Raw genomic sequence first — 21,436 nt, forward strand, 5'->3', positions numbered from 1 at the left:
CTCCTCAATGACGTTTGGCAATACCTTAAAGAAATTATTGGACCATTCCTTTTCCACGTCATGCATTCTCATTACACCCATTTCTTCTTTGATCACATTTGCCAGATTTTACGACAAATAAGAAAATATATTTTGTAATAATTCGTTGGTTTATTCCAGTTGAATCTCACCCACCTGGCCCGCCATGAGTACATTCCCGGCATAGGGATGGGCATCGCTAAGTGTCCATATGATCCTTCGGACAACTCCACGGCCGTGTGGGTAAGCCACGGCAACCCCGGACAGCTGCCGGCTCTCTACTCCGGCACCAACGCCGAGTTCACGCGCGCCGACCCCGTCATCTTCCGCACCGATCTCTACGACTTCCAGTCTGGCCAGAAGAAATACCACTTCAAGAGGACGCTGAGATATGACTCCAAGTGGCTGGACAGTGAGTATTCATTCTTTTTGTAAGTAGCATAGGGATAGCATCGCCAAGAGCGTTCGTTCGAGCACGTGCTACTGACAAATAAGTCTACAGTCGGTCAACCGACGACGTAGCGCTGACGAGCTGGACCGATGGTCCTCGTATACAGCACGTAGCACATCGCGTGGCAATACAGTTTTTACAGACCAGGTCGCAGTATTTCCAGCCTTAGTGTAATTTGCCCAAAATAGTGATACGATACTTTTTGTTTTAGAATTAAATTTTTTCATTTGGACATCTAGAACAGTTTTTTTGGCGTTAGGATTAAGTTAAATATTGTATTAATTTGTATGTTAGCGATTTATACCTAATTAACAGTATGTAAGACTAGATAAGCAGTTCGTAGAAGGGAATGGCCGACACAGGTGTCGATGAGGCTCGCTATCCATCACATCGCCAACCCTTCGGTCGCGCAAAGAGGAGGAAGGAACTCGAACAATGTCGAATTGGTATAGGTAACGCAACGAAAGAAGGAAGCAATAAAAATGCTTAGAATTGATGTATTGGTCTATCTGTGTGAACGTCAAGCGCCGCCCACTAACGCGATAAGACTCTCTGTCTTGCTTACGCTCACTTATTGTAACTAGTTAGAAGAGAGGCAAGTTTTAACAATACCGTTACGGGGTATACTTACGGGGTGTCCTATTCATTTAGTTCGTAATTTGATTTAAACATACGTGCACCTACATATCGCAAGTGAAATAATTACCAATTTTTGAATTTGAAATAATAAATAGTATATCAAATTAACATTAAACATGCTTTGTAAAATAAATATTTCTGGTCAGAATAATAATTATTCCCCGAAAAACAATTAGGTATAAATTCCAATTGCCGTAATTTCCGTGAATTAGGGTCATTATCGATGGAAGTTTGTTATGTACAGTATTCTTACATAAGTGACTAAGAATTGTTAGCAATACCATTGTCTTTTTTAAGAATACCTACCCACATCTGCCCTGATGATGGACACTGCAATGCTGTCCGAAACGTTGGCTAAAGAAGGAGTTAGCGCAACACGGCATAACACCCCAAAAACAAATAACAAAAATACTTTTGGCCGTGAAAATCTCAAATCATATTTATACCTACCCATTTGAATTCAATCCTGAAAATTATCACATTAGTTTAGAAAAAAAAATGATAAACTTCAATATTTCAATAACGATGTCGTAAAACAAAATAAGTTTTATGTGACCGACTTCAACAGGCTTTGGCTTAGAGTTCTCAATTGTGAAATAATCATCAATTGTTTTTTTTTCAATCTTAAATCGAAACACGCTGTATGTAAGTTTTGCATCTGTGTGAGTACTGTGATGAAGCCAACTTAACTTGCGAGACCTATACGTGGAATATTAGAGGAGGTATGGAAAGAAAGATGAATGAATTGTGTGACACAATGGTTAGCAAATGTTTGGACATACTTTGTGTAACAGAGAGTATGAAAAAAGGGAGCGGTACAATGCAGCATAATGATAGGCTCGTCATTTGGTCTGGGAGACCAAATACGGAGAGGGCGTGTCAGGATGTTGCAGCGCTACTGTCTCCCAGAATGATTGAATGTATGTTGCAGTATGAATGTGTAAGTCCGAGAATAATGTGGATCAGGCTCAAAATCGGGTTGACAAGGGTGTTTCTTGTTGTTTGTTATGCCCCTGTCAATTCTGAGTGTGACGAAGAGAAAGATGTTTTTTGGACTGGTGTGAATTGAATTGAATGCCCAAATTAGACATGAAAAAGTAAATAGATATACATCTGAAAGGGTTTAGACGTAAGCAAATAGGTGTTTATGGTGTTGAGCTTCCTGTCAACTGAGAACGGATTGAAATTTGGCAAGATGATTCCAACACTCTAGAAACCAAAAGAAAAATATAACCAAAATAGTTTTGTTTTTCAAATATAACTTTGTTGTTTAATTTGTAATCGAAACGTTTCGAATGAAGTTTAATCGACTTAGGATCGTAATGTTTATACCCATCACTACGCTTGTTACAATGATTTTTACTCACGCATTCCACAAAGAAGCTCCCTCTAAATGGCTGCTGTTTGCTGTATGAGTAACTTCATTATCGCAATTATAAATTCCCCTCTAATTAACCTCTGGAAATCTGATCAAATATATTTTGTTTGCTTACCAGTCCTTACCACATAAATAACGTCGTAAGGAGTAATGCTAACAAGACCGTCTTATTGTGAGTTAGTCGACATCAGCACAAAATAGTACCCCACAACATAACCAGGGCTACGCTAAAAGTTAAACATCTTTCGTGGCTTTTGTATTTTTTTTAGTAATTATATGCCCTTGCCTGATTGTTACCTTGCATCGATTCAAACTAAACGGATGAGTATTCAATTTGGGTACGAATCGGAGATAAAATTTCTTGTTTTGAATTTCAATTTCAATATTATTGACAATATTTATAAATTATCTTATCGGAGCGAACAATCCCAACGGTATATTGAAAAGACATTTTTAGACTTGGATGTTAATGTATAATTTAAAAATATAATGTCAGGTAACATAAAATTCTAAAATTTAAATTAAAAATCATTTTATTTTCAGTACATGTCATAATAATATGCGTATATATTTAATAATATTTTATCTGAAAAGAAGGTTGCAAAACCCCATAATCCAGTTATTGAACGCCCGTATGGCTTTTACAAACACAATACACGTCAAAATCCCACAATCCATTTATTGAACGCCCGTATGGCTTTTACAAACATAATACACGTCAAAATTCCACAATTCATTTATTGAACGCCTGATTGGCTTTTACAAACATAATACACCTCAAAATCCCACAATCCATTTATTGAACGCCCGTATGGCATTTACAAAAATAATACACGTCGAAAATTTACAAACTTTGTACAGAAATAAGGTATCTGTATATACATATAATACACATCAGTACAATAAATACTTTTACAACCATAATACAGAAACAAATATATTATCAGTTATATTCGCAACTAATTATTTTTGCTTTTATCTAGGAGGGTGAGGAGTTATAGTAATTATAATATCCCGTTAAATTTCACGGGTATTTGCGCTAGTAGGTAAAGTGGGTAGGTGCTAGTAGGATACTTTATATTATCGATGGCACTAAATTTTAGTAATATGTAAATGAAATCCTCAGCACAGGAGATCCCAGTGAGGAAATCATTAAATCTATATGTTATAAAATTAAGATAATAAAAAGCTTCTTATTATTTTACTAAATAACTAAATAAAAATGTAAACACGTATTTTTCAATATTCTTATAGTGTAATGACTAGAGTAAAACCTAAAATTTAAATATTTAATCATTGAAGAAAATAAACAACTCTCGAATTAACAATTTTTAAAAGAAAAACAGTTAAAAATACGGTGGCATCTAACCCTGGGCTTTAGCGGGGCAAAGAGAAAAACTCAGCAATTATATATTATTTTTTTCTCGTTTATTATCAACTTATCAGTTTTAAGATATATTTTAGTGTCAATACTGCCCAGAGTCAGTGTAACTACGGCATCCCATTCACGGAATGCTGTGAAGCTGAATAAAGTGTGGGAAATTGAAACACAATGAGAACATGAAGTTTGATAATGCCTGCATCATGACTTGACGATTTCGTAAGCCATCTTCAACCTAAAACCCCCTTATTTTCAATTCAGTAGTTTCAGTAGTTCCATACACCCAGTTGAGAGAAAGAGAGAGATTGATACCGTTTTTATGGCTAGGATGTACACCCCGTTGTAAACTATCTAAATAAACCCTTTTTTTACCGCACCCCTGACTTGTGATACATGAAACCTTATCTGTGCTGACCTTGGAGAGCTTGAGGAGAACAAAGAAGTCCCCCACTCCCTGCAGACAAGGATCTCATCGCCTCCGTTACTGAGCTACACAAGTGCCCCTGGTTCGATACCAGTAGGCACGTGCCTTCCCTTGAGGGCCCCCATGTTATAACATAGCAACTGTCACCCATGATGGGGCCTTTTGTGACATAGCAACTGGCGCCCTATTGTGAGGCCTCCTATCTCTTAACTTTATAACATAGCAACTGGCTTCCAACATGGCGCATTTATAACATAGCAACTGGCGCCCAACGTGGGGCCCCATATCTCTTAACTTTATAACATAGGAACTGGCTTCCAACATGGCGCATTTATAACATAGCAAGGTATATATCTGTATCTACTCAAATCTTATCACTGATCACTTTAGCTACAGCCATTTCAAGCAACGATTCGAATCGGGGTATCCTCCGCTCTGAAAGAATTCGTTGTTGTTTTCATAAATGTCATCCCTAAATATGAAACCTAGTGCCGCACACACCTCTCGGGTTGGTGGGCCGCAATTAATAAATTTTGCCGGCAAACAAACGAGCGAGTGCCACATCATTGATTAGATTAGTCGGGGCAGAGGTGAATTGGGTTATATAAATCAGGGTTTATTTGCTCTTCAACCTATAACGTCTGGGCTTCCTTCTTTACCCGATTGGTTAACTAATACTTCTCTAATCAATTGCTTCGCATTGGTACAATTATTAGAAGCTGTGGTTGTAGATTTTGTTGGTTATTAAATTAATATCGTTAACCCCTCGGACCTAGACAAAATAACATCTTGTCATCAAGTATTTCTGCTTGACATTCAATTTCAAGTAGATTCACTGTTGTCGAACGATCTCAAAATGAAATACTATTTTTGAAAGCAGATGGAAGACTCTTGCAAAGGCAATCAAATGTAATTAAAAATATTTTAAAAATTAATGCGAACACAGCTAAAGTATTTACAACTTTATATGATACAAAAAACACATTTTATTAGACAAACGTTCTATGAAGATTATTGCCATTTTATTTTTTTTTGTTTTATATAAAAATGATTATTTAAAAATTTCGTAAACCTTGACCGTGCGAACTGTTTGGCGGTTTTCTATGCTATAGATTTTTTTCCAATTATACGGGAGTATCTATGGTAAACTTTTAAATGCAAAGAAAAAAACTCTGTGCTCTCTCTCTCTCTCTTTCTAAATCTGTTTATATTATATGTCTGACCACAGTGGAAAAGGAGATAGAACGACTTTTAGGAGGACGTATTATTTGGTGAGAGATAAAGTACCTACTGCATGACCCAAGTGGTTGTATGTATTATTAGATGAGCAGGGGAATATTTTCATATGTTAGGATGAAATTTTTATCATAAACAAATTACGATGTTAATGGAATTTTTATTTTATCTTTTTAATGACGAATAAATCTTCTATAAATATTTAAAATTCGCCTTTCCAAAATGCCTCCAAAACAATGGATTCGCGCCCGATAGCTCTGTGACCTCATGGCCGCCCAACATCTTGCGATCGCCACTGTAGGTAACTGTATCCAGTTCGAAAGGTGTTATTTGTTGACGTCCAGTGTGCACGTTTTAAATCTTTATATTTTTCAGATTTCTTCCCACTTGCGAAAGAGGTATTGTCTGGTACCTATGTGTACAAATACTAAAATATTTTTTTTTTTTTTTTTTTAAATTATTTTAATATAGATCATAGTTACATTAATACATACATTTTTTTGCAAAATATAATATTTAGGTACATTATTGGTCATGTATACCGTATCAGAAAAGAGGAGCTCTTGTGCCTGATAAGGGAGCCACGATTCTTACTTCAGTGATTCAATGTTATGTGTAAAATATAAATATAATATATCCATATATTTTTTTAATATAAGTTTTTTTTGAAAAAAAGTTTGATTTTATTGATTTGTTCTTGTTGGTTCGTAATACAGCGCAATTCGGAAGGGAGATTATTGTAGTTTTTTATGGCTTGGTAAATATAATGGTTTTGCATTTGAGTTAAATTAACTTAATTTAAATAATAACTTAATTAACTTAATTAACTTAATTTAACTTATTAAATTAATTTACTCTAAATAAGGTGTTTAAATTACCCATTTACATGTGACAAAAATGTCGACCGTGTACAAATGTTAGGTGTGCGTTTGGCGTCTTTCCCGACTATAAACCGGTGCTGAAGAGATCAATAGCGCTAATTCCTCGGAGTATCTTCAGACAGCATTTCCAACTGCCGCCTATAGGTACCTACTCAAATATTACAATCCGTTTGTTAAGATATAGGAATCTATCAAACGGGCCGCCCGTTATGCACAGTCTAGTATTTTGACATCTTTACAACTCGGGTCTTCCGTGGTCGAGGGGTAATGCTCTCGACCACCAAACTTCCAAAAGTCGGCGACTGTGACGTCATGGTCCGATCAACCAATCACCATTTTTGAAATCAATAATTATGAGTGAAAAGATTAAAATTACACATTTTTAATACGATGATCATAATCACAAAAATAAACTTTTAATAAACTAAATCTTCAACATATTGTTAAAAGTATTCATAATTTATGAAAATACCCTGTAAACCACGCACGATAATATAGGGTTTTCCAATAAGAGGTGTTATTTTGAATAGCTCGCTATTTCGGTAGATGTTACTTTTGAAGCTGTCATTTTTTTAACATTTGACAAGTAGAAACTACGCCATTAATAAAAATGGAACGATACACGCTTCAACAACGCATTGAAATTATTAAAATTCACTTGAGTGAATCAAATACAAATCATCTTGAGTGATGAGTCCCATTTCCACCTCGGTGGCTTCGTCAATTTAAGCGAAATTGTCGCATCTGGGGCTCGGAAAATCCAAGAGTTTTTGTTGAAAAGCCTCTCTATCTTCAACTTGTGACTGTTTGGTGCGGTTTATGGTCCGGCGGAGTCATTGGACCTTACTTTTTCGAAAATGAGGCTGGAGCAACAGTGAATGGATCGCTATCGAGAGATGATTAATCATTTTTATGGCCGGAATTGGATGGTATTGATCTGGAAAACGTTTAATTTCAACAAGACGGCGCTACGTGCCACACAAGCAACGAAACCATTGATCTTTTACGATTGAATATCAAAATAACACGTCATAATGGAAAACCTTGTAGTAGATACCTGGTTAGGTAACTAATTATGATTCGTTTTGTATTTTAACACAATTTAAAACTATTTTCAAAACGTTCAATTATCAGAGATGCTTTATTTTAAGCGGAACTTATTAATAATAATTCTATCAGACATATTTACACGCATCCATCCTGGTTCTGTGCTGATTATAAAGGGGTAATTACTGGCTGGACATAAACCATCAGATACGTCCTGAATATGGCGCACTGGATATTGATTGCACCTCTGATGCACTCCGCTCTCACTAACTAACAAAACATACATACAATATAATGAATTAGGTATTATATTGTATGTATGTTTAGTTAGTTTAGGGCAAGGCTGCCCAACCCCAGGCCCGCGGGCCATAATGTGGCCTGCGAACGAATTATAAGTGGCCCGCGTGAACCATTTTCAAAAAACCCGCCAATCCGCCAATTTGAAAAAGTATCGCGGGAGTGCGGTAAAACAAACAATGCCGCTTGCGCGCGGTCACCAGTGTTGCCAACGAAGGCGATTTATCGCTATTTGGGCTACTCAGAACGAGAATCAGCGACGAAATATCTAACCTGTTGAACTTACTTTTTAAACAAAAATACACCGGTTCTGATATAGTATTTTTTGCGTCCGAAATGGAATCTTGTTGCCACCCCCCCCCCCCATGGAATTCGAAAAATTGTTGTGGGGAATCACATATGATGTTTTTGGGTGCGCGGAATTTTTTCTCAGCGAAGTTCCGTAACAACCCCCCCCCCCCCCCCCATTGAAATAGGAACCGTCAGGTATTCAGTGGCCCGCTAGTGATTCAAAATCGTCAATTTGGCCCAACTGTTAAAAAGGTTGGGCAGCCTTGGTTTAGGGCATAGAGGGCATAATTAAAATTACCTTATAACCATCGCTGCGTTTTGACATGGGTTGCAATAATATTTTAAATGTATTAACATAGATTGTAAGAAGATTGCGACATACTGTCATCCATATAAGCACCGGTTCCATGATAACTCAACACAGTGACAATTGAACACACTTTTAAAATGTGATATAAAGTCATTAAAAACGATGAATAAAATTTAAACCTAACCTAACCTAACCTACTTAACCCAGTTAATAAAGTTTTTGTTTCATCACTTTCCATGACTTTATATAACTTTTTAAAGATGTGATGAATTATCATTTTGGTGATTTATCCGGTCACCATAAGCACCAGAGCTGGATCGATCGATATTTTAACATGCCCAGATCGATTACTACCCACTCGCAAAGTGATCGGGTCGAGAGTACCCGCTCGTTGATCGGGTACTTTTACGCGAGGAAACAAATGCCACGGAGAAGAGTGGCTGCCGTTCGAAATTTTAATATTTACTCTTCGCCAGCAGATACTTGTTTTTTTAACCTGCTTGTTTTTTGCAAAATTATGTTTTTGTAAATTGTACCGTCTTATCAGATAATGTTTTAACATATTTATAAAAAGAGTACATAATTTACCATAAGGAGTTTCCCCGGAACAGTTAAATATTCATAAGGATACGTTGACACACAAGAGTTTACACGGTAAGGATGAAAAATGTGTTCGTCGTAATGCAACGTATTATTTAATTTCCTACCTGAAGTAGGATATTTATCACATCAAAGAATGTTGTATTTTAACTTTAAATCAATGTTTCCAACGTGTCGGCGTTTTAAATCTGAAATCGTACGGTTTCCGAGTTTATTTTCGTTTTTTGCCGAATGCACGTGTTTACAAACCTATTTTCCATTTGACTTGCAGCTTTTCCGTTAGGTGGCGGTAATCTGCCTGTAAATCCCCTTAAGCTGATTACAAACGGCAAACCAATTCACTTTACACGTTCTAGGATTAGCAAGGCCGCGGCTTCCGCACTTCTAACAAACAACCCACCTGCCCTTTGTATTCTCTGTACTGGACTCTGAGAAATTCTCTATAATCTATTTCCTATAAATATCCTATGTCAGGGACGTGTGCTTTTGTTTTCAAATGTGTCAATGAATATGCCTAGTATTTTATTTATGTATCTTTTAATCTAAGACTATTAAATAAGACCAGTGCTTACGTACGCAGCCGAGACGTGGGTTCTAACTAAGAAGAATGAGCGAGCACTGGATGTTTTTGAAAGGAAAATTTTGAGGATCGGTTCTAGAAAATGGATTTTGGCGCAGACGTTATAACAATGAGCTCTTTACTCTGTTTTAGGAGCTAAACGTCACAAAGTTCATAAAACTGGGAAGATTTCGGTGGCTAGGTCATGTGGAGAGAATGACCGAGCATCAAGAACCAAAGTCCCTGCTGAGCTCAAGACCGATAGGGAGAAGGGGCCTGGGAAGGCCAAGGTTAAGACGGAGCGACAACGTCCTCAAACATTTGTCTGCCTTGGAGCTTCGAAACTGGAGAGAGCTGGCGCGGGACCGAGATGAGTGGAGGAAGACTCTTGAGGAGGCCAAGACCCACCAGGAGTTGTAGAGCCAAAAGTGATGATGATGATGATGATGATTAAATAAGATAATCCTTTGCCTTATGTGGCATGAACAAGTTCCAATTAAAATTAAAACATGACGTGTCGACTTCACACAATATCCCCATCCGATGCCGATTCAATAGAGTCGGAAACTCGGAAACAGAGCCGCACTAAACTAGAATACCGCTGCTAATATAATTAATTCAAATTAAATATTTCCTATTTGTTGGGAATTAATTAATTTAGAATGAGATTAATTATTTCATAGCCAAAAATTGACACGGAAGATGGAAGCTATTGAATACTAAGTAGTTACATAATATAAAGAGCCTGACAAAGAATAAGATATAGCACCTCTTTGCTTTAAACTTACGTGGTATGAGCTCAGGGTATCGATTCTCCAATCCAGGCCGCTCGCAATCGCCGTCGAAAGTACATGGATTGGTCGACATTATTCTTGACTCTCTTCTAAGGTACATACTCGTATGTACTTGCATACGTCAAAAGTCATAAGTCATCCCACTCGAACAAAGAGTGGGTCGAACCCCTCGTTGTTGGAGTGAAATGACTTTGTCGAGAATCAATATTTTCTACCATGGATACAATACATTCAGGTACTTTCAAACTATTTACAAATGTAATGTCGTATCTTTATACGACTATAGTTTTTAGTATAGATAACAGCGTGACAAGCACATGAAAAGCAATTCGGAGAGAAAGATGACAAGGGGAATATAAAGTTAAGTAAAACACATTATAAATAATGTAATGCTGAATTTCCCTTGCCCTTGGAAATAGCTTGGGCAATAGCTTCTCTCTACGCCAATCTGAGTCTATACGTAGAGAATTCATCATTATACTACGAATTTTTACATAATACGGAACTTGAGTGAAAAGTATTTTGGCTTAAAAAACATATATTCATATAGATCAACAAATGCTGATTCTGAATGTATGAGTTTAATTACGTGCAATTACAGTTAGAATTAATAAATTTTCATTTAAAAACGATTAAACCGTGAGAAACTCAAACGCTCTGTGATTGGTCGGCAGATTCTGACAACATTTAAACGGCTACCTCACCGGTTGGCCGGCCGCGTTCAAGAATAATACGGACAATTTTTTTTCCGAGTTGCGCTGCGTACATTTGAACACTGGCCACTGGTGTGGTTCAAAAATTAGTTGAAATGAAATCATGTTTTTTGGAAATTTCCTAAATATTTATTTAAATTTAGTGTTTTTTTTTTATTTTCATACCGACCCGAGTAGGATTGACCTTTCTGTTAATCGACACTGAGGTACGTACGACGTCACGCGTACCCAATGAGATTGCGATCGTTTTGGCGGGCTTTGAAAAATGCAAACAATAAAAAATATTGTAACCATGAAATCAACATTTTTAAAAAAATAAATTAAAATACTGTTGAACATTCAAAATATATTTGATGTTTACCTTCTATATACTCGTACGTTTAATTGACTGGAATTCCTTATTATTTAAGGAAGTAATAGGTATTCATAAATAGACATCGGATTATACGTATTTGCACATGCGAATACAGCTTTATTACAGCTTTTTAGGGTCGTTAGTGCGTATTTGATGTTTTCATTAATTAATTCCTATTATAGCCATAATATTCTTAAACATACATAACTATATCATGTTAAAATTAGAAATGGTGAATCTTCGTAGAAACGGGAAATTTAAAAAAAATAGAGGAATGGAATATTTTTTAAGAAACCTGTTTTGTATGCCCCCCCCGGGTTTTAAAAGACATATTCCTGTTTTTTTATCGTATAACTTAGGCATATATACGAGTATTTTGGCATTGTTAGTGCATATTGTAGTATTGTAGCGCCCTTCGTAGCAGCAGGACGCGTCCTAACGCTTCCTCCAACCGCTTTGTGTTTTTTTAGTATTTTCAAGGGAAATGAGGCAACATCCCTTTGAAATTATTTTTAAAATCAATCCATCAACATTGGAACTTAAATAAAAATAAACTTAATAATTATTAGAACTTTATAATATGTGATTTGAGTGCAGTGTTTTAAAGTGAATATTCTGAAATTTGCTCAAAAATATCGGACTTTCGAAACGAACGGCGACCGGTAAATGCACTCCAGATATTTTCAACAAAATTCTCGGAAACTGGGCAAGCTTGGACACTGGCAAGTTTTTTACTAAGCCCAGGGCAATTTATTACCCAACCGTCGCTTTTTATTGCGGACAGAATGCACCACTTCAACAATTACCAGGAACAGGATTACATGGAGATAAATGATGGACTTGCCAAACGTCACAGCGGTGCTGCCAGGGTCTCTTATCTATGTGAGGTGTCAGCGCTTTATTAGCAGCAGATACATACCTGGACGCTGTTGTTGGACGCGGTGGACTCTCTTACTGCAGCAGCTGTTCCAGTTCCTTCACCACTTAGGATTCTTGCTGCAGTCTCCATCTTCTATCTTCGTAGAACGTCACAGCGGTGCTGCCAAGGTCTGGTATCTGTGAGAGGATAGTGTGTCAGCGCTTTATTAGCAGCAGACACATACCTGGACGGATGACGAACCTCGTGCTGGCACTGTTGGTGGACGCGGTGGACTCTTTCGCTGCAGCAGCTGGACCAGTTTCTTCACCACCTGGGATTCTTGCTGCAGAGTCTCCATCTTCTATCTTCGTGTCACCTGTTCCTTTACTTCATTTTACTTAACTTAACTTCACTCTATTTTTGTAATATTTATATTTTCTGTAATACCTGCATCAACTGTAAAGCGCCCCTGAGGTGATATCTCACAAAAGCGGCGCTATACAAATTATCCAATAATAAATAATAAATATAAATATTTTGGCATTAGCAGTACCTATCTGCAGGAAGATTTTGCCCTTATTTTAATAGTGGATATGATCCGACGTTTTTTCATAAACAATACAAAGACAAAGAAGTCAAGTCGTTTTCTACCCTTTAATTTGCACAGTTGATAGTAGTATGGTACAAATTAGTATTACTGGCCGAGCTTGCCATTGGGCACTTGACAATGCGGTACATTATTTGTGGAATGAGTCGTTTCGACTCATCGTGGATGGCCCACTGTCCAGTGTCCACTCTCTAACCCATTAATTAATTCCAAACTAACCCTTTCTTACCATGTAATTATCGACAATGTGTAGAGAAACGACTGGCTTATTAAAAGTTGCTACTAGGAACCTACTTCTCTCAATAATTCATCCAATTCATTCAGTCCAATTGTTCCACAAACTCACTCTTCACAGCATTCCGCTTGTTTAATTAAACTTGCTATAAATTATCCTGTAAATGCCAATCAATGATAATTTATTTCCACAAACTTCTAAAGTACCTTATTTCGTAGGAACAGGTACCACGGACTAATAATTATTATTCGTATTTTATAATAAATAAACTCGCTTCGTGAAATTTGTACGTTTGCTTTTGCACGCACGGCAATGGAATTAATAATTCAACTCGATCTAGATATTAATTAAATTCAACACTTACGTCCACGATATTTATATAAACTGCTAACCGGTTTCGGAAAAAACCTTCTTTCTTTAAGACCCCGCATTCCCAATTTCTACTGATTTATAACAAGCTTCACTTTAACTCCTTAAGTTTTAAGTGATAAAAAATATATTTTATTTTTGAAGATAATATCCATACATTTGTCATGCCGAAACGTTTATTATTTGAAATTCTCTCGATAGAAAAAAATCGCAAAAATTATTAAAAACACGTTTTCTTCTGTTATTTAATATATTATAGTCAAGAAAAAATTGACAGTGTATCTTTAAATGCAACTAAAGCATTTGTTGAGAGATATTTGCTCTACCAGCCTCAGAACAGACTTTGTCTAGTGAGGAGGGTAAGGAGAAAAATCATGTATGTACATAACTAATAATAAATAAACGCCCGGGTTGCCGGCACTGAAATTTCAAACGAGTCGTATTTTATTAAATATTTTTACCATTATCGCTTAATTATTATCGTTGTTTAATATTAGCGCGCTCCCTCTAACATTCATATTTACATATCTCCCTTTTCAAACCGTCTTTGAACGCTTACTACGGGGCCTTAAGAGAAGTAAAACTTACTTACTTAAAAAATACCCAACCAAGCTATATAATTATTTTTTTTCACCAAAATATACGACAAAATCATAGGTACTCGTATTTACATAGAAGCTAAGGCTTGGTTTTTGTGGGCAGTGGGCAGTGGGCAGTGGGCAGTGGGCAGTGGGCAGTGGGCAGTGGGCAGTGGGCAGTGGGCAGTGGGCCCGGAGCGGACTGCTCAAATTGAACCCGCGTAGGGCCTGCCCTGTCCCTTGGTAGGTGATCACTGTAATCAATTAATAATGGAGGCATTAATAAATTATTATTAATGCAAGTCTTAAATAGGCCCGGATTATATCAAGCAGAAAAAACAGATGCCAGTAGCTCGTTCCACATACGAGATGTCTTACACAAAAACGAGTACAAGAAGAATAAGTAGAAGAAGCGACCCGTTCTCATGAAGCCAACATCAACTGTGAACCGGTGCTCCGCTCGTGTACGTCGAGATTAACGCACGTGCACTGGTGCACAGTTGCACCAGGGATCCATAATGTCAAAAAAAACATGTCGATCAAAGACACCCTTCGGAGTGCGGTTACTTTGGTAAACCATTTTTATAAGCTTATTACTTATACGTCAATCTCAAAAAAATAAATGAATATATATTTGTAACTACATACACACGTAGGTATATATCGATATACCTACACTGATATCCTTTACAATATAAATTTATTTATTTATTTAAATGGCACGAAACTATTGTAATCGTTAAGAAATTGATGAAATGTGTTTACATTTAACTCTTCTGAAAATATCTAAAAAAAACACTGCTTCACAATTCAACAGCCAACATGATGTTTTAATATAACCAGAAACCGGACACTTTGACACTTGTTTTCGATGCGTCATAGTATCCACGTTAAATCAGGTAATTTTTTAATGGTAGCGAGAATTGTTATGCAGATATCCGCGATGAATGTCGCCCCCCCAATTCAAAAGTCGCCCCAATACTTTACTATACTGTTTATTTCCGAACAGTTGTTTATAGTCCATGTGGTAGATATTGCTTAGGAACGTATGTACGTGGTTTTTCCATTATGGTGTCCATCTTTATAGACTTTGGAAATTACTTACAGGCCTTCCAAGAAATTAGTTAGTCGTAAGGGTTGTCGTAAGTTAGAATTAAAAAGTTACTCAGTGTGTATTCATTTAATTAGTCTTTCTAGAGAAATTTGCTTTCTTCTGAGTTTTCTTGAAAGTGTTTCAGTTAGGAGTTAGTTGGTTTCATTATCAAAAGGTAGGTAATACATGACTTTATTTCGAATATCTAAAGAAATTCCCACTTTACAGTAAGTTTCTTTTAATTTAATAATTTAATTTTCTTATAATTTTCTTTAAATTTTTTTGTACAAATAAAACTATATAAATAAATCTCGGTAACAAAAAATAAATCTTCATAAACACAGCTCGGTTTATTTGGTCAAAATTTAAGACTTATGAAATATACTATTTTAGGTTGTCAGTGCATAAGTGCATGCGTGAAGTAATGTGAAATATTCCTGTTTTTTGCCTTTTATTTATTTTTTAAATTGGAACTGATAAGTGTATTCAGATAAGCGATAAATTAGGTACAAAAATAATATTATTTCACTAATAATTGTGTTTTTGATATGTAATTATTTTTGACAGGTACCGTTATTTTTCAGTTTACTAACAGTGTTCGTTCTAATTTGTCAACAAAATATAAAAAATAAAAAGATCCTGAGGCAAATATTTACTTTCAGCTTCAAATCCAACAAGTACCTATAATATTTCCTGATTTTCCCGGGTCTGCCCTACTTCATTTTCTAAATTCAAAACCAAAAGTTCTACCAAATTTCATCGAATTTAAATGGAAGTTGAAAGGTCATTGTATTTATTATATGTTTCTTTCAATTTTGCATAAACAACGTTATACTAGTCATATTGCTTCGTTTTGCAAAGAAAATCGACACATCGCTCAAATACTTTGAAAGCAACATTACATTAGGATTAGACATAACACTAACCTAGTATTTGAATTTATTTAATTTCATTAAAATGTTGTGCAACGTAGGTAACCCATATTTAAAATGAACGTATTTCATAGTTATCTCTAAACATGTTCATATTGCGCAAATATATTAAAAGCGTCCTCCGGAAATTTGAAAAACATTCACAATAAAACCGGGAGAGTAGGTACCTACCCGCATTTATTTATTTCATCCCGCTAATAAAACGTTCGAATCGTAAAAGTACCGTTTCATTTGGAGTACGTTTGTAATATTTTGACCGCGGTGCCGCTGGATGACATAAAATGCGGTTATCTTTTTCTTTTCTTTTTCTTATCTTGACGTTTTTTCTGTTCGAAAGGAAGAGGCGATGTCGGAAATGTCTACGTGGCTGCCATCTAGCGGGGGCGGTCCGACCTACAACACCGCCCGCTGCTATTTAAATATTGCGCATTATTATTCCAAGACTTTTGGTTATTTTTATTTATTTACGGCAGCTTGTTACTGTCTGCAGGGCCGTAAGAGCCGAATCGCGAGTAAAATTTTGGCGCCCCTTGTCAAAACCAGTGGACGCCTAGGTAGGTGGAATCAGTAATATTCGGATGGCTTTTATTTTTGTGTAGCGCCGTTTTTATGAAAAATAATCTCAAGGGCGATGTGTTAGGACTGTTAGGTATTGGATATTATCGGCGCCTTGGGAATTCGGTGCCTGGAGCGGACTGCTCCAATTGCGCCCGCGTAGGGCCGACCCTGCCCGCCTGGAAGGCTGTAATCTTGTACATTGGCTTGTAAATACTTTTTGTCGACATTATTGATTACTTTATTTTATTTATCGCATTATTGGGATAACAAAATATTTTTTAACCGCCATACTGATATCGGTAATCGCTGTGTAATGTTTGACGGTTGACGTAAGGTGGAAGTTTTGAAACTAGGGCTAAAAAAATACTGATTCAACCATAAAAATATATATCATTACACATACGGGACCGGTAGGACCGGTCCTGTGTGGGCGCAATTGGAGCAGTCTGCTCCGGGTGGCTGATTGTCAAGGCGCCAAGGCGCTGATCATAGATATTATACCACTCACAATACTATACCCAACACTTAAAAGTCCTAACACATCGTCCTTGAGATTATTATTCACAAAAACGGCGCTGCACAAATATACAAAATATCTGATTATTATTAATTACAGCGCCCTTGAGGTGATTTTGCACAGAAACGGCGTTATACAAGTCATCCAAATATTATTATTTATTATTACAGTAATCACCTACCCAGACGTCTATAGGTTTTGACAAGCGGTCTCAAAATTTTGCTCGCGCTATGCGCCGGTGTGTGCTGTACACATATTGCCTATTATTATGGTTATTTAGTTTTTTTTTAAATACTGCTTCAGCCATAATATTATACAATATTACATAACATATTGACTTTTTATTTGTCCAGAAACCAACTTCGTGGGGTCCTTCGACAACGGCCAGTACGTGTTCATGTTCTTCCGCGAAACGGCCGTCGAGTACATGAACTGCGGCAAGGCGGTGTACTCGCGCGTGGCACGCGTCTGCAAGCGCGACACTGGAGGCAAACACATCCTTACCCAGAACTGGGCCACCTACCTCAAAGCAAGACTCAACTGTAGCATCCCGGGGGAGTTCCCCTTCTACTTCGACGAGATACGTAAGTGATACAATTAAATTTAACCCCTTGGCCAATTTTAGGAGATATTGTTCAAGTACAACAAACAACCAAATATTTATTTATATATGTATATATATAGACTAATATTTACTCTATTAATATATTTAGCGAATTTATCTGGAATCAAACGTCATGTGAAAATGTTTTCCGCGGGTTCTCTATTCTGACCGTTCTCCTAAGACAAGTACCTGCATTTCAAAATTTCAGAGGCTTTTAGGGTTAAATAAGTTTTGTAATTCCTCATTTAGAGATGATGCTGATCACCATGTAAATTTATTTTGCTGATAGGTGGTAGTAAAAAATGCTCTTGAAGGTAGATTATTTAACTGGTTATTATTTTGAGGTAATGATTAAGAAGGCGAGATACAAGGCAGACATGCATATTAATACACAGGCATAATCATGCTATCTAATTCATACATGAATGTCTCTGTCATATCTTTAGACACACATTCATTACAATAAGTTAGTTATGTTCAACTTGGAATGGCTACATTAACTTGTTTGCAAGCACATCCTCAACCAGGATTGAGCTCTTTCCAGCATTGACACAACGTCGCGTGTATGCTGCCCTGGGTATCTAGCACGGTCGATCGATAACAGGTTTGACGTTCCCGAGCACGACTGCAGATCACTAATATACAACAACAGTTCACATCAAATAAATGAAGTCATTCTTCACTTAGTCAATTAGTCATTTGAACTGTCCGATCTACCACGCTAGATACCCCGGTGAGGCGGATGGATAAAAACTTTCTCCTGTTGTTCTTGCAGTGTTAATGAAGTTCTCTTTTATCAGTAATGTTAATTAATTTATATAATCCAATTTCCAGAGAGTGTATACCAAATGCCCGACGACAACAGCCGCTTTTACGCCGCCTTCACCACCGGCTCCAGCGACGGGCTGGTGGGCTCGGCTATCTGCAGCTTCTCCATGAGCAACATCCAGGAGGCCTTCTCCGGCAAGTTCAAGGAGCAAGCCACCTCCAGCTCGGCTTGGCTACCTGTGTTGAGGAATAAGGTGCCTGATCCACGTCCGGGGACCTGCGTCAATGATACGGAAGCTCTGCCTGACACAGTGCTCAACTTTATAAGGTAATTAAATTTAAACAATTGAATTATAATTGTTCAGTCATTATAATATTTGTTCCTATAGGGTGCAGTTTGCCATGATGATAGCCAAGCTTCTATTGGAGGGGGCAGTAATAAGATTAGGTATACCCAATTTTTTCATGTTTATATTCTCAATAAGGTTCTGCAGGTTCCATGTTGATTCTGAAGGTTCCATTTTTTGCCATGGCCCAATTGAAAATAATTTTTTTTTTTATATTTCGCAGGTTTCACCCGTTGATGGACGAAGCGGTCCGTCAAGACTTCGATTCCCCCATATTTTACAAGAGGGATCTGATCTTAACGCAGCTCGTCGTAGATCGGCTGTTCACAGACATGCTCGTTGCAGGACAAGACAGAAAGTACAACATCTTCTATGCAGGAACAAGTATGTATACAAGAATACAAGGCATAAAAGAAAGTTATCATAAAATAGTCACAATGCAATTCAAATCTTCAAGTAAAGGTTTTTAAGGTTTTTTAGATAAGTAGTACCTATCTATTTTAATAAATTCATTTACCTAGAAATTTGGTGTACCGTCCTACATTGTTTTTTGTATTTTTTTTTTAAAGAAAGATAAATTAGTGGTAAATCCCGTATTACCACTAACCTGACAATATTTGAAAATTTCCTACTACCACCAAAGTAAGGGGGAAATGTTGCTCGTGTTGTGATGGAGGACTTAACCAGCCGAGGAATTGAAAACACTACGCCTAGATGGGTCCCAAATGCGATGTCAACTCAGCCTCCGACCAGTCTTTTATTTTGTAATTTATTATACTATGAAAACATCTGTCTTGTTTAAAGATCAAAATTAGGTTTACATAACTCTCAGCAGATCTAAAGACCCCATTCTTCTCCACGCAATCAGTAACTTCCTATTATTTCAAAAGACAGTAAAGAACCGCTACATTAATTAATTTATTCAATGTTAGAGCCGGCCCTGAATCAAATGCTGAATTAGGTGTTGGATATTATCAGCGCCCTGGCTACTTGGCTCCTTATTCAGTCGAACGATGGCTACCTATATTTATCTTATCTATAGGTCTCATCGCTCTAGGCTTGAACGATGGCTGCCCGGTCCTCCTCGTTATTATTAAAGTGTCTCCTGCAGGTCCACAATAATTCAAATCACTCCTAAATAAATAAATCAACTTTACTGAGACGTGATCACCTACAACCCATAAAGCAGTGTAAGGGGGATTTAGGTCCAACTAATTCATCAAACTTTGAGGCTATATATTATTATTTACCATCCAATATTTGGAAGCCCGCTTATAAAATCCCAAACCGGTGCCGACACTGGTGCGGGATCTGGCATTAAGTGGTTATTCTAACCTGCTGATATTCAATATTACCCATTCTGATAAAGATCGGCATCCACAAAGAGCTATCAACTATCTGCCTACAATGGTACCCTAAGATACTTTTGACATTTTGCTCGCCAAATTGAGAAATCAATCCTGGAAAAACTAATTGTCACTGGCAAAGTAGAAGACAGGAAATGAGAGGGACATCATCATGCATTGCCTGAGCAAATATAATGGTTTCTGGAATATCATTATCCGCAGCTCTCTCTGCAGTGCAGAGTAGTTTTATCCACCAGGGAATTTGGAGTCACTATCCTCAGCAATGAGGAAAAGAATAAATATATAGATAAATTATTCAAACGTTTGATTCTTTTTTTGCAGATGAGGGTCACATTTACAAGGTGGTCCAGTGGGTGACCAGCGAAGGGGGCTCCAAGTGGAACCTGGCTGATGTTTGGCGCGTGGCTGAAGGGGAACCAATCAGAGCGTTGCAGATCTCTCGGGAACACGCTTCCTTGTATGTCGGTACAGATTACCGAGTTAAGCAACTTCCCCTGGTGGCATGCACTAAACGGTTAGTATAAAATAAACTTTAACTAGATTAGCAGTAGTAGTAAAAAATCTACTGCTTTGTGTTTGTGCTGAAATATTCTCTACAAAATTTGGAATGAAAAAAATTATTTGCTATGAGAAAGTGGAAGTGAAGTGAATAGAAGTGACTTATGTCATGGCAACATTTTCTTCACTATTCAGATTCATATATTTAACATGCACTGCAATGGATAACTACCCCCATGTACAAATATTATATATTGCATGTGGCGAAATGAAGTTAGGTTCACATTTTACGAATTGTTGCTGTGACAAAAGTCACCTTGACCACTACATACAAATTATAAACAATAAAATTTATTTAAAAATAAAACAACGACTTGCTTTTAACAATAACCACTTTATTTTTTTTACTTAATGCTGACCAGGTTTTGCTACAACCGTAGCTTCAATAAATAAATTGAGAAATTTGTGGTCATCTGTAAATTCCTTTGCTCTGTACCCATAGATCTCAGGGATGAAACGCGGCAGGGATAGATAATTTTTTTTTTTCTTTAATATACATGCGTTATAATCTACTAAATCATATATTATATGTTTTAGCTCTTGATCACATCATTTTTTAGGTAACAGGACAAAACCGAATATGATAATATATTTTAGGTTGGGTTAGTTTAGTTTAGGTTAGGTTACTTGTTATTTACATCACTTTTCCTTCTGTTTTTCTTAGAGTTAT

At 36.8% G+C, this 21,436-nt stretch overlaps 1 protein-coding gene across 2 annotated transcripts in view; it reads left to right on the forward strand.

Annotated features, from left to right (window-relative positions):
* LOC149423778 (semaphorin-2A-like) overlaps positions 1 to 21,436 on the forward strand; it is a 647,562-nt gene that overhangs the window by 617,527 nt on the left and 8,599 nt on the right. For both annotated transcript variants that reach the window (XM_089631808.1, XM_089631809.1), the window contains 5 exons: positions 160 to 430; positions 17,476 to 17,706; positions 18,561 to 18,822; positions 19,065 to 19,225; positions 20,530 to 20,722. In XM_089631808.1, coding sequence (XP_089487934.1) covers positions 160 to 430; positions 17,476 to 17,706; positions 18,561 to 18,822; positions 19,065 to 19,225; positions 20,530 to 20,722 — 1,118 coding nt within the window. The remainder of the gene's footprint in view (positions 1 to 159; positions 431 to 17,475; positions 17,707 to 18,560; positions 18,823 to 19,064; positions 19,226 to 20,529; positions 20,723 to 21,436) is intronic.

Source organism: Hesperophylax consimilis, chromosome 5 (assembly GCF_061612785.1).
Source record: "Hesperophylax consimilis isolate HC1 chromosome 5, BYU_Hcon_1.0, whole genome shotgun sequence".
Classification (NCBI taxonomy): Eukaryota; Metazoa; Arthropoda; class Insecta; order Trichoptera; family Limnephilidae; genus Hesperophylax; species Hesperophylax consimilis.